This window comes from Haliaeetus albicilla, chromosome 7, assembly GCF_947461875.1.
Source record: "Haliaeetus albicilla chromosome 7, bHalAlb1.1, whole genome shotgun sequence".
Taxonomy (NCBI): domain Eukaryota; kingdom Metazoa; phylum Chordata; class Aves; order Accipitriformes; family Accipitridae; genus Haliaeetus; species Haliaeetus albicilla.
In genome coordinates this window covers 32,158,359-32,175,814 of record NC_091489.1, presented here as the reverse complement: position 1 = coordinate 32,175,814, position 17,456 = coordinate 32,158,359, and the positions used below count along the sequence as shown (strand labels likewise).

Genomic DNA, 17,456 nt, shown 5'->3' with positions numbered 1-17,456 from the left:
GGTTGATCTACTACGTTATCAGCGTTTCTACAGATGGCTTATCTGGTAGAGGTGAGGACAGAAAAACATTGCTACCCCTAAGTAGCAGTATCATTACAGTAAAATGCTACTAGAATGAGAGAACTGGTTGTCATAGCTTACTGTCAGTGTTGGGAAAAACGGACTCCATATTAACATGAACTAAATGAGTTCAATTATTAGTTCTCCTCTCCCTTCCCAGGTAGTTTTGATGTGTCTCGTGCATTTTTCTTATCCATAAAGAACAACAGCATGATGAACAACTGGGAAATAACTTTTGACACTGGGTGGAATCATTAGTATTCTGTTGGCATGTGTTTTTTAATTACTTAGCATCTGCAGTGAACCTCTCATTGTTTTATGAGCTATCATTAGGATCTCTGTGGTTGTTTTAGCAAATCCGTAGAAAGGTATAGCTCAATTCAATAGCTGCCTACTTTCTTTTTTTTTTTTTTTTTTTTTACCCTGTATGAGTAAGATTTAAAAATTTGCACCGAATAATAATTAGAATGGGAAATGCATTGTAGGCTTTAAAAGATACATAATTTTATTTTTCATATAACAGTAATTTCTTGTGCTTTATTTGCATCAGCTACTCTGTTCCCAACCACAATACTGGCACAAATTAATGCAAATGAAGTAGCATTCTCCAAAGAGAAGCTTCTATAATAGAAGTCTGTACATAAGTAAGCATGGCTGCTTAGGTTACTGGTTAGTCCTCTGTAATGTACTCTTCCAGTTATTTTCCTAGTTTTAAATTTAATTGTGATTATTCTACAAAATGCTGTTCCCCACCCCCCACCTTACCTCACTGGGGAGAAAGAAAAATGTAAGCAGAGGACGAATGACAATGTGAGTAGCCGTGATGAGTCACATCCCCCTTGTAGAAATTCTGAGCCTTTGGTGATGCGCTTGTATGGTTAGTAATACAATTTACAAAGGTCTCGCTCTCCCAAACATGTTAGTCATTTTTACCTTGAAGCTCGTGATAATCAGGTCCCATTTTCAAATGACGCATCATGTTAGCAGGGTAGTCCTGGATTTTCATTGAAGAGTGCATGCCAAGGACAAAAAGACACCCTTACTAAGTTAGGGAAAGGGGAAATGGTGCTGAGCTACAAGGCCATTGCTATGGCTGAAAATAAATTCTACATGGTTTTTGTGTATATGAAGTAAGTTTCAGAAGACATCATTGGGTCACTACAGTTATCGGAGACAACCTGTTTGTGTAGATAAAAAAAGCTGTCAAGGGTAATGCCATGTATTTAACACAACTTTTGTTGGAATGGGAGCCCTGTCTGTGCTTTTTTGGCTTGAGAAATGCATCCGGTGACTTCAGAGGAACATTTCATAGAACAATTTAGGTTGGAAGGGAGAGGATATAGTCCAGCCCCTAGTTTGCACAAGAAGGACAGCAAGTTTCTTCCTAGAGCTTTTGATGGGTTGGATATGTTTACAGACCTGGTCAGTGGACCAGCTTCTCTGTCTTGCATCATTGTAAGCTCACTTGGAAAATGGCCAAAGAGGTGACATGAGACATGGGCAAAATTCAAATGATGATGAAAACCGTGAGTGTCAGAACTGTCATTGCAGAAATAATGGCCTATTGTGCTAGTGAGACCATCTAAAATATAAGGGCACAAAAGCATTTGTCTTTTACTCGTAAGCAGCCAAACATAGGGCTTTGCAGCGTTCTGCAAAGAAACAGCTTTCTTGCAAGTGAAGCACTGTCCATGGTCCTCCTAGCGGTTATGACAGAAAATCCGAGTTAATTAAATGACAGTATTTTGTAGTGAATGATGAGTCAGTCGGTCTGCAGCATTCAGACTTCCTTTCTTCAATTACTGCTCTGACAAGGAAGGCTTATTAACTGAGACCAGTGACTCTTCTCCATAATAGTGAAGTTAAAGTTTCAGAGGGATGATCGAAGCAGATCACTGCTGGGGTCTCTGAATGCATTATTATTGCAGGTGCTGAATCAGTTTGATTTGTAAAATCATTTCTTGCTGTGGAGGGCCTCCTTTGCCATTTGTGAATTCTTTGGCTGTTGAAATTAAGCATGGTAAAGATTCATGTGTCTTTGTCTTCCTGTAAACCTGTGCTTGCACATTTATCACCACATATGGAAAACAAGTCCAATAATCTATACAGTATCCAGTGCTGGGTAGTGCTATGATACCACTAGTTGTACTGTGTCATGTGCAAGATTCAAATACTGGTCGTTATGGTTCACAGAAAAGCCATTTCACAGCCTGTCATGATCCAGACATGGAGCATCACAAAGGCAAGTGAGAATAGATTTCTCCGATTGCTTTAGCCACCCATCTGAAACTGCTATTTAGCTAGCAAATACAATGGCATTTTCTATAATTCCCTGCAGTCCCAAGTCAGTCAGCACCCCTTCGAATAACCAGGAGACAAAGTTGTTAGTGCTTTGTGGCTCAGGAGTTCCCATTCTGGTCTCAAATTCTAGGGTCATCAACTGGGAGTAAATTAGGGTAACTTTGGTCTGATGGAGTCAGTGGATTTTTCCTAAATAAGGTACCTGGATTAATACCACTCCCTTGGTGCACTGTAAACTGATTCATGTTCCTAGTTTGTTCAAGCGCTGTGGCAATAAGTGCTTTCAGTCCTGCCAAGTTCACTACGGAAAGCTGGACTATTGTTGCAAGCCATGGCTCATAACAACAGGGGTAGAATAAAGCTCTTGTAAAAGATTAATTTCCTAATGCCTCTGAAGATCATAAAAAGTTGATTATCTTTCTCTTACAGATATTGTGGATGCTTTATCAGATCCAAAGAAATTTTTGTCTATCACAGAAAAAAGAGCAGACCAAATGAGGGCTATGGGTATCGAAACTGTAAGTAGAACTTAGTGACAAACACAGCCCATTTATGTTCCTGCTATGTTCTTTTTTTTAAAGTAAACTGGTCCTTCTCCAATCAATGCATGTTACTTTATAATTTCTCATTTTCAAGTATAAGCCTCTTTGTCCTGCTCTGAAATACATTGGCTTATGTTAGTTAACATGTACTGAAATTCCATTCACTAACTGACTTTTCACGGATCGTACTAATACATCCCTTAGAAGTAGAAATTTTAAGAAATGAGAAAGGAGCCATATTTAATAGGTAGCTATTTAAAATAGGTTACAAATACTTGACTGAATATAATGTTGTTTGAAAGTATGTTGCAACTTTCTTAATTGTGTTTAAAGTAAGCAAGTTCAGAAATTTCCCATACCCCAACTTTTATACTACAGGTAAAACAACAATTAATTTATTATTATGTGAATGTTTCTTTCAGAGTGATATAGCCGATGTACCAAATGACACTTCAAAGAATGATAGAAAAGGAAAAGCCAATAATGCAAAAGCCAATGTAACACCTCAGAGTAGCTCTGAACTTCGACCAAGTACCACCGCAGGCTTTGGATCTGGGACTGATGCTAAGAAAGGTAAACAAAAATCACATGCCACTCCCTCAGTTCTGAAGTGATTCAGAAAGTCACAGAGAGTACTTATTATGCAATTTTAGTTTTGCAGTTCTATTCATTCTTACCCTTTTAGAAGGTAACTTCTTTTACCATTGAGAGTGATCTTTGTCTAATTGCAAATAAATTTTGTATATTACTAAAATGGCTGTATAAAGTCAATACAGCTTTATTTTACTAAGTGACCTCATTGTGTAGCTGTATACTTACTGCCAATAGTAGTAACCTGTGTGACTCTGGGAGTAGTTTACTGAAGATCTACTGGAGGAACGCCAATAGGAATAACTATTTTCTGGTATACTCCACAGAAACTCCTCTGCTTTTTTCGTTCCTCCACAAATCCCTTGGCAGAGTTGCAGATTTAAGTAATTAAAGTTATTTAGAATTCATTGGATTCTGTAGAGATTTCCCAACAATTAGAAATGTTTTCAATGTGTCATTCTACTCTGAATAGGGATTATGGAAATGGCATGTTTACTGTAAAAAATATCCATATTAAATGTGCTCATTTATGAGTGAATAAGTATTTTTTTCCTCACTGTTCACCATTCACTCTACAAAATCATCTTATAGAGTCAAACGGGATTACTTGTTTCTCTCATTTGATCACAGGTAATGAAGATTAAGTGAGAAAACAAATTTGTACAGCTGAAGGAAACACAATAAATATTTCTGTTAATGGGCCACAAGAATTAGAATCTGGTTCACTCTCTTTCATCCACCTTGGCCCAAAGGGATCGAAAGGAGTGAGAAGGTGCACTGACTGCTCTTGTTCTTAAACTTAAGCAGACATGGCTGAATACACACATGTGAAGGGATCTCTTGAGAAACAAGAAGCCATTTCTCTGGAGTCACTTTCGGCAATAAAACAGGTCGTCTCTGACACCTGAACTCTTTCAAAGTTCTTCCCTGGTGTAAAACCCAGATTATTTTATGCAGTGAGGTGTTTCCATACTTCATGGATCATCACCAAGATGCACAAGTATTAGTTTTATTGTGCATTAATTAAGCATGAAATTTGCTGGGGTTGGCAACTAATTCCTGGTTGCCATGGAGTCAGGCCTGGTGAACAAAGTAAATGAGTCTGCATTTTAAAATAAACTCCTGAGGAAGTTTGTTTAGAACACAGCATGCCTGTTGCAGCCCTGGTCTTAAACCAAGATTTCAGTACTTACGCATTCTTGTCTGCAACCATTTTTATCCATGTTCTTGCATGTTAAAATCAAGCCATTCATTTTTATATCCCATGGTAACGATCCTTATTTTTTATTACTTATCTCTATGATCTTTTAAGATCTGAATAATTCTACTATTGTTAAAATATACAACTCACATTACTATTGGAAATTATGTATCCAGCAAGATAGGGGAAGGCTTTCAAATGCACAAGAATGTCAGGGGTTTTTGTTCTCTGACTGAATTTCAGTGATAGTTAAGTGATTTGTGTTTTTGAAAACTTCAGCCTCTATCTGTGCCTAAATCTGTTCCAGTCTCATTTACTAGACTAATGTTAATACCATATAATTGAGCAGAATCTCATGCTTCTAAGAAAATAAAAAATTCATGTTCCCTAAGGAGATTGCCTACCTTCCCTCCCCCTTTTTTTTTCTTTCAATGCATCTGAATATTTTCCAGTGAAATTCACCTTAAGAGACAGAAAGTCCTTTTTAAGGCAGGGGAATCTTATAGTCCATGGACACTATTAAGAGCAGTTGATTAAATACGTTTGCAGTGTATTTATGTATAGGTAAACATTTTTGTGTAAGAACTCAGAAAAAAACCCTATGCATTACAGCTCTCATGGCATCGGATTGACGTATATATTAATGATTAATGTAAGATGTGCTTAGTAGTTTAAAAAATAACCATAATATGTCACAAAGCATTTATTAAAGTGTAAACATGAAATGAGATTGGTTTTTGTTTGCATTGCAGTTAAGGTGATCAAAATATGTTTTCATTCATCTAAATAGTACTGTTAGTCTTATATGATAGATTTCCTTGTATTGAATTTTCGTAAGAATTTTAACTTTTATAATTTTGTTTTTCCTCCATTTTTAACTCTCCTTTAGTCTTGGAGTGTACTGTTGCTCCTTTTCTCATAACCTGGTATTAACCAAAATGCCAATTTTACCTCCATTAACATACAAGCTGCAGGTAGATTTTCACTCCTATGATTTTTGTGTCTTAAATTGAGGAGAAGGAGTATACCTAATCTCAGTTAACCCTTTATGTAGTCATGTAGAACCTTACCCAAGAAGCCTCACCCCTGAAACGAGTGGTGCCAGAGCAATCTCCAGCTATGGACCAAAATTCTGAAGTTTGCTCAGTTCAATTTTAATGTACGTAAATGGTTTGCTGTGCATTCAGTAAAGGATCTTTTTCAATTCTTAGATTGCTGTGTTTTGACACTTCAGTCCAGAACTGTAAGAGATCAGAAAACACTCATTGATTCATTTCTTTTTTCACAAGGCAATTGATTGAGCAGTGCATTTGAAAAGGAAATTAACTGTATCCTAGCTATATCTTGATGAAAAAATTTCTCATTAACCTGTGATTATTTTTCATGTAGTGAAAAATATCAGTTGATTGCTAACTTAAATGTAGGTTTCTGTGGTAAAACTCAAATTTAGAAGTATGAGATATACTAGTATGTATGAAGATTTAGATAAACTGTATCAATACCTTCCTAGGTATAGACCTTATTCCTCAAGTGAAGATAGAAGATTTAAAGCAAATGAAGGTAAGTATGGACACAAGCTTTTCAAGATGTGTTCCTAATTATTTGTTTTAAGTAGCCAGGATTTTATCTGGTTAAAGTCAATATGACCAGAGAAAAATTGATCCAACTTCTCTTTTTGTAGGCTTATATAAAGCATTTAAAGAAGCAGCAGAAAGAGCTGAGTGCCTTAAAGAAGAAACATGCAAAGGTATGATCATTAAGAGCTCTCTGAGCAACACACTCTAATAGAAGAAAGTTGCAGTGCTCACTAGCACAGACAGCTCTTAATTAACTGTAGCGAAAAACTAAGGAACAGTAGTTGGACCACCAAGAAAGGCATATGTGTTTTAAATGTACTGAAATATGCTCCAGTGAGTAAGTTTTCCCTTCAGTAACCCTTTGTATGTCTCCCTGAGTTTCGGTGCACATTTGTTTGACCCGCATAAGCATCCAAAGCTCACCTTTTTCAGGTAATGATTTTTATCTAGCTCCCTCTTGCATGACATATTGACAGGCAGCTTGGGAAAAAAGGCAGTAATGATGTGAGAAGGTGCTGCATCAAAGACAGGCACTGGAAAAACTGCAAAATCACTAAAGAGAACTGGAATGTGTAACTGAAAAATGAAATGCTCTATTCTTTCTCACTTAATATCCATGCTAGCCACTTCATAGTCAGCTTTTTGCTTGGTACTGTTGGTAGTGGTGTCCCAAATACATATAACACTATCACAAGTATACTTTACATTAGAAAATCACAGCCAATTTTCTCCTGCCCCATTAGAAAACCATTACTCTTGTTACAGAAAGAGGCATAACAAGTGAAGAAAGCATCTTAAGTTCTGAATTTTGGCAATACATACAAATCCATTCTGGACTTCTGTGGCAGTTATTCCCTCGCTCTCTTTGATTACAGATTTCATTGCAGATCTGACGTGATGTAGTTGCCTGGGCATTTTTAATATCAGTCTTTGTGTTTATTTTCACGACCGTTGTTTGTTTGGGCATGGGACTCTATGTCTGTACAATGAAGTATGAAGGAATTACTTTCAATAATTGGCACTTTTGTGGGGCTCGTAGTATTAAAAGTAGTATAAGAAAGTTAAATAGTTACACTTCAGACTCCTTACTGACCCTATGCAGAAGGGACATGAGTGATTTCTCCATTTTAGTGTTGTGTGCAGAGCCCATGCTCCAGAAAATGTGTCTATCATCCACACTGCTGGGCATGGACAGTTTCTAGACCTTCATAGGATTGATCTTTTAGGGGTCTTCTTTTTTTTAAACACTACTTTCTCATTCATTGGACAACATACAGGAGTTTGCTATAGCAGCTTTTTGCAAAGAAAATGGTACCATGGTTATGTAGAAAATAGCCATACTCAATGATCTGTGTCCCTGATATGTGACCCACACTAGTGTAAGGATATCTTAGCCAAGACTGCACTTGCTAATGTTAAAAAAAATTGATCCATCTGTTCAGGCTTGCACTTGCTCCTCTAATCTGAGGAGAAAATTGCCAGCCATAACCCGTAAATGCTGTGCACTCAGAAGGGTTTTCAGCATTAGCTCAAGCACAGCTATTTTAGGTCTGAGCCAGCCTGTGTCCTGCTGGTCTTAAGCACAGAGTGCAAGTCTGTCCTAACAAGAAAGTGCCTGTCTAGAGCATGCCTTGCTAAAGGCTCCAGCAAGGGCAACTTCTTGAACCTGGAGAGGAGAGTCTGAGCAGAAAAGTGTGGCCATATTAGCTCACAGATGATCTTAGGGAAGTGGTTGGTGTACTCATCACTGTTTTTAATGCATTTTATCAGCTGGGACAGAGCAAGAGAGCTATGCGGTTAGTTATCCATTATCAGTTTGAGGAAGCCTGTGTATTAAGCAGACTGAACTTGCAAGTTCCAGAAATAGGTTGGCTCTCATTTAACCATAGACACTCCAGAGATCTGGAGGAATAAGTAAACAGAAGGGAACTGTTCATGTTGTTTAAGGAAAGAAAAATCCAATACTTTCCCATCTAAAGTTGGCCTCGGAAAATGCATTCTGGAAAATGAATGCATCTAAGTGTGGGAGAGCAAGTTGAGAGGAAAGAGCTCTGATCTAAGCAGTGTAGGAGCTAATCTGGTAGCCCTGGGCAGAGCTAGCTAAGGAAGACGACAGCAGTAAAGGTCCCTTTACTGACAGCATCCACTCAGTGTGGAGAAGTATTAGCAGCTCCACTGAAATGCTGGCTGGTGGAGGTTGGTTGCTCTGTATCAAAACACGTCAGTCTTGTTTTCTCAGGGTATAGGACTGTTAGAAACACCACATTTCCAGATTAATAGAAAAATTAACTGGTGTGAGTCTTTTCAGGATGCAGAACTCTGTGTATTTTTTGATGCTATCTTTCTTTTTATTTACTTCTGTTCAGTATTTCAGCCATTTTGACTCCAGCAGCACAATAAAATTCTCCTAACATCCCTCTGCATGTTATCACTAATTTGTTTTTCCTACGTGGCATAGCTCCTTACAACTGTAATACCCAATATATACACACACAGAGACACATCACCTACAGTGACTTCACTTTATGATGGTGTTGTTATTAATCTGTTTTTTTAAGAGGAGGATGTTTGGGCAGGTGGAGGTACAACCGTCAGTGTTCCTTTTTTCACTTTTGTGTAGGAAAAATAAGACGTCTCACCTAAGTAGGATAAAGATCATTAGATTGGTGGGAAGACCACTGTTCTTAGTATCACCATTACTAGGCAGCCAGTCTGTGACTGTTTAAATTAAATTTGCCCATTCCCTACTGTCAGATTAGTGGCTTGCAAAATAATGCAGAATTTTGGATTTCACAAAGTCTATGAATAGTTGAGATTTTACTCAGGATTGAGAATCATGTAAAAGGTACATACATAAAGCTCTGCAAAGACAGGGCAATGCTTTTAAAGAAATCTTGAAGGATTGTAAGGGAATAATAGAGCATGTAGAAATTAAAGGCAGGACAAACTGTAGTGAATACTGGAGAGCGGCAATATTTCAGAGCAAGTTGCGTTTCAGAGTCAGTGTGCAAGTATAGTTTGTCCACTCCAGAAGAACCTGTTCACTTCTGCAACAGAGCTGTTGCCTCTAGTTTTTGAACCCAGTCCTCTGCTTAGTTTGTGGCCTGGCTTTGAAGGAAAAGAAAGTTGAAGGGGGGAGAATGAATATTCCCCATGCTGGTTTAGTTTCTGAAAAGGTAAGTCTGCATCATTATGACTGAGGTAGCATTGTGCTGCTGTTGGGATTGCTAAAGAACAGATGATTGCTCTGTGAGCAAAGAACATGATCCAAACCTCAGCCCATTTACTTGCATTGTGAACTAATTTCACCTAAAAGGGCATTCTGAATCTGGAATGAGACAGGTCACCATGAGAAAACAGTGTAGGTTTGCCAGATATGCAAAGAACATGGGACATAATTCTTTAAAAAGGGGGGAAAAAAGCCAAGGAGTGTGAAGCTAACACAGATTTCTTTGACGATACCATGAGAATACCGTATTTTTAGGGGGGAACATGTTGCAAGGATTATATGTAAATCTTTGTAGTTAACTCCTAGGGCAAATTTTGTCATCTGTTGGACAGTGAGCAAAGCTGGTCCTATAGTCTGGGACAGGGAAAGGAAAAAAATTAGTAAGTGTCCCTGTCAAGAAATGACTGAGCTTTCTCAAGTATCCTCACATTCACAAAGGGAATTTGGAAAAAACGTTACCTGTAAAGAAATGACTGTCAGCATTACTTTCTTGCCTGACATTATTGAGGTGCCACAAGAATCAGTGGGATCTGAGAAGCTGGTACCAGAAAGGCCAGGCCCCTGGGATTCTGTCTGTGTGACAGATTTCATCATGGTCATGTTCTGTCACTTTAAAGTAGGCTAGCAGCTGCTGCAAGGAATTTGAAGCTGTTGGCCCATGCATGGATTGTGTTCTTTTACATCATCTATAATACTGCTATTATTTAAGAGACAGTAAGGCAGTAGCAGCAAGATCTTCAAAAGTACATAAAGCGACAAAGATACTTTATCCTTCATGGGTCTGTTTAAAATCCAGGCATGTGAAATGCACCTTTTTGACACCCATAGACAGGACTGCCAACGAGCAAAACAGAATACTTTTGTAGTGGCACCTGTTTTGCAAGCTCTCAATCTCTGATGCTGTAGTATTCCTTTTGTTTGACTTTTGAAAAACAGTGGCAAATTAATGTAATGATCACCATTAAAAAAAAAAATTCCATGTTAGGAATAACTTTCTCTTGAATCTTAGGTCTGGTAACCTGTGCTTTTGGTGATTTTAAAATAATATGTCCAGCCACTTCTGCATATTGCAGAAATGATTTTCTTTAAACAATGCATTCATAAAAACACCTACACTGGGCAGCTTTTGAAATAAAGTATTTCCTGCCTACATTCCCTGAAGTAACTTTAATCTCCCAGTATGAATATTACTGTGCAACTGCAGAACAGCTGCTGTGTCTGAATGATGTCTATTGGTTTATATCTTTTTTTATCAAGTTAGATCTTGAGTACTGTTTAGGTAAATGATCTGGGGTGGCCTCGCAGGTAGATGGGCTATAAAGGCAAGGAGATGTGCATACGTAGGAGTCTCAGTCACTGAATTCATCTGCTGGCAGCCTGCTTCTTTGGGCCCCTACTGAATTTTAATATTTTGCAGGGATGTCACGCAGTTTTTGTGCTTCTTGGATTAGATAGAGGAGGAAGGATAGTGAGGGATTATCTTGATGTATTGTCTAACAGTCAACAGCACAACAGATGATTGTGGTATACAGTTCTACAGTTCTAGTGGTTTCTGACAAGATAGTGATAGTCACAAGTGCCCCCTTAAGGAATTTAACATGTTCCTAGACAGTAACCAGAACTGTGTAATTACCACCCAAAAATATGAATCTCAGAATTCATCTCCTGCACATTTATATTGACATTGAATATATGTACTGTTTGAAATAAAGCCTAGTGAAAAAATAAAATAAAATAAGAAAAATCCATTTCACAATGCAGAATCAACAGTACAAAAGACTACAGGACTCTAGATTAATAAAGTTCTGCAAAATGGATTGTTGATTTGGAAATTATAGTTTCTTTTTTTTTATTTCCTCGTTATTGTATTCTGTAACGAGAATCCTCCAGACTTTAGTTTTCAGTTATACACAGGAGTATTTGTGTTGCTTTAGGGAGATATCAGGCAGGAATAACAGTCTGTATCATAAGAACTTAGTTCCTCTTCTCTTCAATAGAATGAATTGTGATTTCTGCCCCGCCCCTTAATGAAACTGTATATGATTTTATACTTTTTTTCCATGGATAGTTGTGATCAGTTAGGTGGCCTTTCAGAACCTTGGCTGAACTGTGGCGTCAGTTTGTAACGTAATCATTAGATGTAATTTGTGAATATATTCATGTAAAAGGCATGTGAATTCAAACTGCAAATTCAGAGGACTTCAGGAAATCATGAGACACCTAGCTGAGGAGACTTTTATCTGCAAACATATTCTGAATCAATCTAGAACACATTACCACCTGAAACTTTGCATCTGAAAACAAAATATACTGAGGGTGTTTTAAGATGCTACAAAACCACTCGTATTTCTTAGAATCTTGACAGAAGTTTGGGACGCAGAATTTGTGATGAATTTTCCTTTGAGCGTAGGCAGAAAATCAAACTTCAGCTAACCCATTTTAAATAGTGTTCCAGGGGTTGAAGGTCATATAATTCAAGGGATCTCTGGTAGGGAGTTGACTCCTAGCACTCTTTGTGCCTTGCATGTGGAGGTTGTTAGTAGCCCATCTTCCTCTTCCAGCTCTTTTTATGTTGAGCACAAACAAGTGCATGTTCCATGAACTGGATGGGGAGAGGAACCAGGGAAGGAAGTGAGGGGGATATGGTCCACAATATATTCGTTTCAGATACAAGATAGAGCAGTATGTAGCAGTGTATGAGCAGTATGTAGCAGCAGAGGGGAGTCTGCAAAAGATTACAGTGGGTTTGTGATAATGAGAGAAGGCTTAAATCATGGCTGTCCTGAGGGAAAAGCAGGGATTCTAGCTCTACGTGATGTGCCCTCCCAGATTATGGAGGAGCGCTGCATGAGTGGGCAGATGTCTCATGCTTTGCAATGTTTGTGCCTAGTCTTTTATAGCAGGAGTTGTACTGTTGTACTGTAGGGGAGAGTGGGTAGTTTGAGAGATGCTCTCAGTCACTTCACCTGTGGCTGGCTGGTGCTGTCAAGCTTATGTCATTCTTTTCAATGTCCATATTTTTTCCTACCTGGTTAGTCAGTGTAAGTACTCCCTGGCGAAGCTGGCATGTTTTAATGTTAATGGAGTCTATTTCTTTCCCTTTAAATCCTCTGCAGAACAGAAAATTCAGTTCCCCACTGTAAATACAAAATTCGGAAGCTGCACGCATTCCCCAGGGAACTGCTTGGCAGATGTTGGAGTGCTCAGGTACAGCCCAGGGCTAGATTTTTAAAAGCATCACAACGTTTGTATTAATGTTTTGGTAAAGTGAATGTAAAAGTCTTTAATTAGTATTTTTAGAGGAAGAAACGGTGATAAGGCAAACATAGGTGTATAGAAAATAATAACAAAGAACAGTAGAATAGCGAGGGTAAAATAAATGCAAAATGAGCTATAAAACCAAATAGATATAAAGTCCTGGAAGAGGCCATATTAATTAATGCGAGGCTTTTTGTCATGATTAGATAAAATGTGGAGCAATTGGATATTAATAAAATAACATAAATTAACACAACTTTTTTTCCGATTGTAATGTAAATTCAATATTTAGTGCTCTCTGTGGTAGTTAAATATTTGCATCATTATGAGCAGCTGTTTTGATAAAGGAGAATAAAAGTCAAGTTCAGTAATGAAGTCTACATGTAAGTTCTAAGTGAAGTGTGTTGTTTCTGGTACAGTCTTATAATGGAAAGGAACTGTCTGTATGCTAGACCCAAGTGTGTAACATGCATATTAGTGATTCATCTTCTCATCATAGGAACAGTTTTTTCTTCCCCTTCCATAGGTAACTTCCTCTGCCACTTCACCAATGTAAATCACATCATTATAGTAATGACAGCAGGTTAGCACTGATGTGAAACACTTCACAGGTAGCCCTTTATGTCCAGTTTATCAGCATGTGCTGTATTGTTTGGGGGGGGGAAACAGGGGCAATGGTTATTTGCAGCAGTCTGCATGTGTAGTTGAAAGTTGTATTGCACAGCTTACTGTTGCTTGCAAAGGCAGATGCTCTGCAACAAGGTGGAATTTCTTAATGATAAGATTGCTGCTGTCATTAGGGGTCATGGGCCAGATCTTCGAATTTCAGTTGTTAATGATTTGATTTTTAGTGATTGTTTGGACTTGGAGCTATTTGATTTGCTATGGCCAAGGGGCTAGCACTGTATTCAGTATGGGATATGTGGTGGGGGGCACGGGGATGACGGGACACTGGGTTGAGTTTTATTCTCCTCTGTGTTTAGAAACATTGAATGATATGATCTCAGCTTGTAAATCTGATTTTTTACATTGCACTTAAATGGACATTTATTCAAAAAGATGAAGTTTTTTCCCATCGTCCTTTTGTTTTAAGGTAACCATATACCATATTTTTAAGGTCCGCTACAGATTTTCCTTTTTCAAACAAAGAAATATTCTAGCGCTTATGGTGGAATACCTGGAACCTCTAATACCACATGGCTAAACCAGATTAAATTCCATTGTCAAAGTTATCTGTTCATACACTGCACTGATATTTTTACACTGTAAGAAAAATAAACATTAAAAATCCAGCAACCTAATTGTAAGGTCCTACTGTTTTTCAGGAGCACAGCGCTATGCAGAAGTTGCACTGCACACAAATTGACAAAATAGTGGCACAATATGATAAAGAAAAGGTATCATACGAGAAAATGTTAGAGAAGGCAATCAAGAAGAAGGGGTAAGATATTATTTTAAAATATTTTTTTTTAGACTTAAAACAATTTTTATGCTTTTGTGGTCTGGAGTAAAACATTTGTAAAAAGGTCATTCATATGAATGAATTGCAGCTTGAACCAGCATCAAACTGAGTATGAGCTGCTTGAAGGCTCTAGCAATGGGCCATCAATACTGTACTCACTTTGCCTTTCTCTAGTCTTCTGTATCAGAGTTTGAAAACTAAAAGCAAAGGAGTTACCTCAATTTTTTATTTCTGTGGTCTGATCTGGTCTCACTGCATCCCCCAGGGAATGTCACTGTTGTGTTCAGTGAGAGCAGACCAAGGTCCTCAATAGCTCTAATGACCAGAGAGAAGCAATTATTTGATTTGGGGGAAAAGCTGGCTTCTAAGTCTGGAATGTTTTAGAATAACAGAGTTTTTGCTCTGCTGTCAAGTTGAAGTTTCTTTTTAACAAAAAAACCCTTCAGATCCTCAGCTGGGATAAATCAGTATTACTCCTTTGACTTGAGTGAAGCTGTTCGGGTTTGCACTAGCTGGTGGCCTGGAACATTATCTGTGTGAATCTCTTAAATTGTCCTAGGAAAGTTCCTGGAACATACTGGTGACTTCAATAAAATGTCCCTCTTACAGTCCCGTTTGGGATTGTGTAGCAGGACCTGCTGTTGCCTTGCTGCTATTGTGTAATCTGGCAGCAGTTTCCCATCTCCAGCTTTCACCCTATGACTGGCATTTCATTGAGACAGTGGTTTATACTATAATACTGTGACCTAAAGCAGGAATTACTTTATTTAGTTCTATATCAAGCTATGCTAATAGTAAGCCTTCATTTCATACTGTTGTCATCTGGCAACAGCAACTGTCAACTAACTCACTCACTGAATACTGAACATAGATGCCTCTTTGGCACTGGATTCTTCCACAAAGACTTTTTGTTTTATAAATTATTTGGAATGGCAGTGGTTTTTGAGTGTGCATGTTATAAACTTGCAACAGAACAGAAATAAAATTGTCAGAAGTAAACAAGGTAAGGAGAATTTTCCTCACTAAATTATTAAAAATTCACAAACTCTTTAAAAAGCTCATGTTGGTTTTTTTGTCCAAGAAAGGAGAACTGTAAGCACCGAAATACTTCTAATCCAAGTAGTTCCTTCCAGAAAATTACTACTTTTCCAAACAGAGACAAAACAACTACAGGACTAATTAATTAAATGTGGCTTTGATTCAATTTCTATTGAATATAACACAGCAGAAGGTTATTGATACAGCTGGATTTATAATTGCAGTCAGGGTATTTACTACAGTGGCACTGAACTAAGCCCTGGACATTGCACCTTAATTATTGGGGGGAAAAGGCTTCCCTGTGCTCTGGTATTTAATAATCTCATACCAGAAGAGTCATGAATCAGTATTCCTGTTGGCCTGAGGAGAAGCCAGTGCCTCTGCCTGTCTAGGCAAAACAGCAAATTAAGGTGTGTCAGGAAGTTAAAGGTGGTAATGGCTGTCTCTGTGCAGTAAATAGTGGAAAGCGCTGAGTAACAGTGCTTTCCAGAGTAACACCAAATGGGACAAGTATAAAAGTAGTTGCTAATTTGGTTCCCAGTTTGAGATCACTTCATTGGCTACTTGCAGTAGATGCCAAAGCTTTTATGGTAGTTTTAAATTATCATAAAAAGTTAAAATAAAAAAAAGAAGTTGGAAATGACTGCTCCAGAAGCAGATCCAATACACAGCCAAACACTGTTCCCTGCCATGACTCCATACTTTCCATGGACTCCAGAGCTCTTAGTCATCTGATGGCTTTTCAGTGTTACAATAATAACTATTGGTATCTAATTAACAGCCAAATCAAATCCAGTATCAGCATAGACTTTCTGTGAAAACACGTTTAAATTCTGTATCAAAGTGTTTTAAGGGCTTCCTTCAGGGTCATTATGTATGCAACCCTGAAAGCCCATTCAGCGAGGTACTTAAGCACACACTTCTCTTCACCCCAACTGTGCAGTATATTTAAGGACATGCTTAAAAGTGAACACATTGGTTGAGACTTAAAGACTTTATTGAACTGAAATGATCTGATGAATAAGGGGTCCTGGGTTCAGTGAGTACAGGACATGCTCCATTTCCTTGGCTATGATTTTGGAACTTTTACAAGCGATAACTGTAAAAGAACATGTAAAATGTGTTTTCAAGGTATTCATATTGAAATTGTCAGATACTTCCTGAAAAAAAGGCTTTTTGATAGGTGTATAGAAGACTTTCTCGTATGATTTTACTGTGCAGTTTTTTTGTAGTCCATTTCTGCTACATGGTGTGACAAATGTCAACTGCATATTGTTCAGCAAAGTAGAATTTTTTAATCACATGCTAATTCACTGACAGATGGACAGGATTTTGCTCCCTGTGCTATTTCTGTTGTATACTTCAAATGCTTACAAATCTCAGAGAGGCTTTTGGGGATACGTATGCTCGTGTTCCCACTGTGAAATGGAGTTGAGGGCACATAAAGATCCTTCCGATTTATTGGGACTGTCCAGAAATGCAAGTGTATGTGTGTGCATGAGCATGAACGTGTGACGTTGGGTTGGGCTGTCCCTGGATATTTGTTCCCAACTGTGACTTGATGGTTTAACCATGGACTATGCCACTGCAGTTGGGGACAATTCTTGTTATGTCCAGCCTGGCTGGAAGTTGCCTTGAGATATAATGAAAGCTGCATTTCCAGAGAAGGGATCAGCTGGTGGGTTTGATGTCTGGGATTCTGAAAAGTCCAGTGATTGAACCAATTAGACTAATTTGGGATAAAATATGTTTGATTCACCTAAGAAGCAGTCTCTTTTGTAATGTATGACAAATCATATATGAATTATAGCCAGGCTCTGATCGCAGCTACTCACATGCGTAATCAAAGACATTTTCTTTCCAGCCGTTTTTTTTTGAGGCAGAGGTAACAGTAGTCAGAACCTGTCTCTATGCATTTATATTACTTCCAAAATGTCAAATGAATGTTAGAAATACCCACAAAGATTTCCTTGCTATGACTAAAAAATAAATGGCTAGTCCTTCTGGTGGCCCTTGGGAACACAAGGCACATCACACTACTGTTTTCAGTAAGGGCTTTCCTGGTACTGTTTGATGATAAAATTTTCTTCTAATTTCCATAAGTTTAGCAGTACTTTGATATTAAAATAGGATTTAAACTTGTTAAGAGTTTCATAAATCTCCTTTTCTAGAGCAGACATGGATTAATGTTACTGCA

At 38.0% G+C, this 17,456-nt stretch overlaps 1 protein-coding gene across 7 annotated transcripts in view; it reads left to right on the top strand.

Annotated features, from left to right (window-relative positions):
• Nucleotides 1-17,456, top strand: part of PLCB4 (phospholipase C beta 4) — a 224,688-nt gene that overhangs the window by 185,437 nt on the left and 21,795 nt on the right. For all 7 annotated transcript variants that reach the window (XM_069787585.1, XM_069787584.1, XM_069787583.1 and 4 more), the window contains 5 exons: nucleotides 2,791-2,879; nucleotides 3,326-3,476; nucleotides 6,206-6,255; nucleotides 6,377-6,442; nucleotides 14,085-14,200. In XM_069787585.1, the coding sequence (XP_069643686.1) occupies nucleotides 2,791-2,879; nucleotides 3,326-3,476; nucleotides 6,206-6,255; nucleotides 6,377-6,442; nucleotides 14,085-14,200 (472 nt within the window). The remainder of the gene's footprint in view (nucleotides 1-2,790; nucleotides 2,880-3,325; nucleotides 3,477-6,205; nucleotides 6,256-6,376; nucleotides 6,443-14,084; nucleotides 14,201-17,456) is intronic.